We start from the raw sequence: 4,290 nt of genomic DNA, 5'->3' as shown, positions 1-4,290 counted from the left end.
TTTGAAATCCTGCCAGCAATTTTGCAAGTGGTCCAATCTACAGTCTAGTTTGGCGGACTCCCCACTAAGGATCCCAATATGCACATAGCCAATTTCCTGAAGCTGTGTGAAACTTTTCAATATAATGGGGTGAGCGATGATGCTATAAGATTGAGATTGTTCCCATTTTAACAATGGGACACAGCTAAAAGTTGGTTGAACTTTCTACAAGCCTACTCCATAACTACATGGGAGGAGCTCGCTCAAAAGTTCCTTTCCAATATGTTCCCTCCAGCAAAGGCATCCAAGTTAAGGGGATAAATTAATAAATTATGTCGGCTGGAGGGGGAATCACTGTATGATGCATGAGAGAGATTCAAGGAGCTGTTAGGAAGTGCCCACATCATGGTATAGAGAAGTGTATGTTAGTCCACAATTTTTATAATGGTTTGTGCGCTGGTACTCACACCATTATTGATGCTGCAACTAGGGGTGCTTGCATGAGCAAAAGTGAAGATGAGGCTTATGAATTGCTAGAAGAAATGACCATGAATTGCTATTAGTGGCCCAGTGAACGGGAAAGGAATATAAAGGTAGCTAGAATACATGTGTTGGAGGCTATTACTACCCTCACTGCCATAGTGGTTCCACACACCAAGCAGTTGCAGCAGAACTCTATTGCAACTCAAGCCATGCAAGTCCAAGTTCTATGTAATAATTGTGGTGGTCCTCACCAATTTGAGCAGTGTGTATGGCATCAAACTTAAATAACACCATCCCTATGGAGCAAGTAAACATGAAGCGTAATTTCAATAGGCAAGCCAACAATCTTTTCTCCAATTCATTTAATCCAAGGTGGATAAATCACCCCAATTTTTCATGGAGAAATAATCATGGCCAACAATCTCAATTCCAACCATAGTATCAACAGCCCATGCCTTAACCTTCATCACTACCATCCAGACAACCAGTTCCTGAAGAAAATCCAAATGAGTTATAAGCTGCACTATTGACCCTGACCAACTCCCAAGCTCAGTTTATGACTGAAACTCAGTCATCCATCAGAAATCTCAAAATGCAAGTGGGTCAATTCGTAAGTATGTTACAAAGTAGACCTCAAGGTAATTTTCCAAGTAATTTTAAGGTGAATCCTAAGGAGCAGTGCAATGCAATCTCTTTGAGGAGATGTAAGGCGTTGGAAGAGCCAGCTGAGAAGTCTAGTCTTCCACCGAAAATGGATTATGAGACAAAGGGTAAGGTAGAAAAAAGATTACTGAGAACCTTGAGAAAAAGCAGCCACTGGTGAGTTATGAGTAGCATATAAATATTCCATATCCATAGAGGCTCCGTAAAAAACAATCTTGAGAAGTAGTTTGCTAAATTTTTAGAAGTCTTCCGGAAGCTTCACATAAATATTTCATTTGCTGAGACCCTTAAGCAGATGGAAACTCACCTTAAATTCTTGAAGAAAATTTTATCAAAGAAAAGGAAGTTGGAGGAGTATGAGATAGTTTCACTTACTGAGGAGTGAAGTACAATATTGCAAAAGAAATTATCGCCAAAGCTTAAAGATCCTTGTAGTTTTATTATTCCATGCTCTATAGGGGGACTCGGTGGTGAGAAATGATTTATGTGATTTAAGGGCTAGTGTGAATCTAATGCCTCTATCGATCTTCCAAAAGTTTAAATTGGGAGAAGCTTGCCCTACTTCCGTGTCCCTTCAAATGACGGATCGTTCAGTTAAACATCCTTGTGGAGTGATTGAGGATGTATTGGTGAAAGTGAACAAATTCATCTTTCTTGCAGACTTTATTATTCTTGATATGGAGGAAGATGAAAATATTTCGATTAATCTTGGTAGGCCATTTTTAGCTACCGGAAGGGCACTAATTGATGTAGATAAAGGGGAGTTGAAGCTGCATGTGCAACAAGACGAGGTAACATTTAATGTTTTTGCAACAATTGAAATTCCAACTTGTTGTAGAATGGATGTGATAACAGGAGGTGGTAGTAAGGTGGAAGCTACCAAGAGAAAGGTCATTGCTCAAGTTGGTAGTCTAGCAGTTCGTCATCATTTGAAAATGTTCTTTAGTGGGAAGATTCGAATGCTACATCAGTGGTGGAAGGATCCTAATATTTGTAACATTAAAATATGGGCTCCCACCTATGGCACTGTGACTTTTAAGGACTCGAGGGGTGGACTAGACCTGAGTTGAAGCTAAAAAGAATCAAAACGTCTAGCTGAAGACGTTAAATAAAGCGCCATTGGGAGGCATCCCAACTTTTCTATTTGCATTGTTATTTTAGTTTGGATTTGTGAACAATTTTATGTGTTTTTGTTTTAATTTTTACATTTAGAGTTTAGTTTTGTAATTTTTTTAAATCATGGAAAGCATGAAAACTCTAATAATAAAAATTGGTATTTTGAGTCGCAACATCTAGAAATAGAGTCACGGCTCCGAGGAAGTTAGCGAGTAGGCGTTTTTTAAGGCTCCCAGGTGCTTCAGTGCTTTCTAGTGAGTCACGACACTACCGCCATCTCCATTCTGACTTCATTTTTCTGGTTCCCTTGTAATAAGTTCTTTCTTTTTATTTATTTACACACTAGGAATAATGTGCTGGATAAGTTTGGGGAGGAATTTTGATGTTTATTAGTTGTATAGTTGTTATTGTCTTTATTTGTGTTTTTTTTACTAATTAGCTAGCTTGTGGTGTTGTGTGTGAATCAAGTGTGTCAAGATGAGTCGATGATACTAAATGTTGTTATGTGATTTGATGAATTTTTTATTGTTATAAACCTGTGTGCTTGGTTAGATTGCATTTTCGATTGGCTTTGATCTATTGGAAAAAATGAAAATTTAGCCATCATTTGTAAATTCCTTGCAATTGAATGTGATTTATGCATGCTAAAAATGAAATGTGGAATGATGAATGCAAATATCCCTAGAACTTGTTTTCTTACTATTTCAGACGAAATTATTGATGGTGCATGCTTAGGAAAATGATTTAGGCCATTTTTTAAATGATTGAGCCTTTCAAGCCAACCTTGATGAATTGTGCTATTAATTTCCCTTTTTGAGCCTAATATTAATTTCTTTTGTTGCTTGACACTGATTTTGAGCCTAAATTAAAATTTTGATTATTGTTCTTCCCTTGAATTCTACAACGAGAATATGAATATTGGATGGGAAATAATTGTAATTGGGTTTATTTTGGAATTTGTGTTTTCAAAATAGAAATAGTAAGATTGAGAAAAATTCATGAAAAGAAAAACAAATATGAATATGAAAAGTGACTACACTCCTTGTAAAAATACATCGAAAAACAAGTTTGGGGGAATGTAGTTCGATGAAGAAAACAAAAGGAAAAAGAAGAAAAAGAAAAAAATATATATAATATAATGAATTTTCTCTCAATTAAAGAGATATTTGAGATTGTAATTGGGATGTAAAAGTTTATATCATGTTTGGTTAATTGGTTGTAAGCTTGTGGTATGGTTGAGCCTAAATGACTATTTTGACTACCCATACCTAAGTCGTTTCTTTTAAGCCTAAAAGTCCTAATGATTCTTGAGCATGTGCTGTTAATATTAGTGGAGAATAGTAAGTATTTCAAGCATACACAATAACTATTTTCATGGATTTGATGGTGAGATTTGGGATGTGTAAATTACTCAAAATGTTTGTTATTTATTGGTTATGGTTAAATGGGCATTTATAATAGAATGATGTGGATTGTTGATGTGGTTTAACTGAAAATCTAGATTCTAATCAATGGTCGAATTTTCTGAGAATTGTGTGCATGTTTTGTAAGGTTGAGGCTTACTCTGGTATTGTTGACTTGATTCATGTGTGGGTGTGTTAGGTTGTGTAGGTTGTTATTCTAGGTGTGTGTTTAGAGTCTTTACTGGAGGGCGAGTAAAGGTTAAGTTTGAGGGAGTTGTTAGGTTAATTTTTGTAGCGATTTAGAGTGTGCTTTAAAGAGTCTTTTAAGTCGTGTTTTGTGCAGTATTACTCTTGCTTTTGCTAATGATTTCAGAATATTGCATGAACTAAGGGAATGATGTGGTTTATGAAGACATCTTGCAATTCTGAGTGCAAAGTGCCCACATTGAATAAATTGCGGTTAAGAGACCTCTAATGGACCAATTTTGGCGATTGGCTAGGTTCTCGGGCTTGGAAACGTGAGTTTGGCAAAGTTGGATTTTGAGTCACGACGCTCACCCTTTAGAGCCGCAATGCAATGGTAAATAGAGAGGGGCAATTTTCTAGGAGAACTTGAGATTCGCGACACTGGTATATGAGTCACAGC

General features: G+C 36.6%; 1 protein-coding gene across 1 annotated transcript; it reads left to right on the top strand.

The window, feature by feature from the left end:
* Positions 1 to 1,078: 1,078 nt before the first annotated feature.
* On the top strand, positions 1,079 to 2,722 carry LOC133785099 (uncharacterized). Its single transcript, XM_062224358.1, has 3 exons — positions 1,079 to 1,237; positions 1,584 to 1,916; positions 2,681 to 2,722. The coding sequence occupies exons 1-3, from the start codon at positions 1,079 to 1,081 to the stop codon at positions 2,720 to 2,722; spliced, it is 534 nt and encodes a 177-aa protein (XP_062080342.1).
* Positions 2,723 to 4,290: the final 1,568 nt, after the last annotated feature.

This window comes from Humulus lupulus, chromosome 6, assembly GCF_963169125.1.
Source record: "Humulus lupulus chromosome 6, drHumLupu1.1, whole genome shotgun sequence".
NCBI classification, from domain to species: domain Eukaryota; kingdom Viridiplantae; phylum Streptophyta; class Magnoliopsida; order Rosales; family Cannabaceae; genus Humulus; species Humulus lupulus.
Note: the sequence above shows the minus strand (reverse complement) of the source record. Positions and strands in the feature narration are given on the sequence as shown.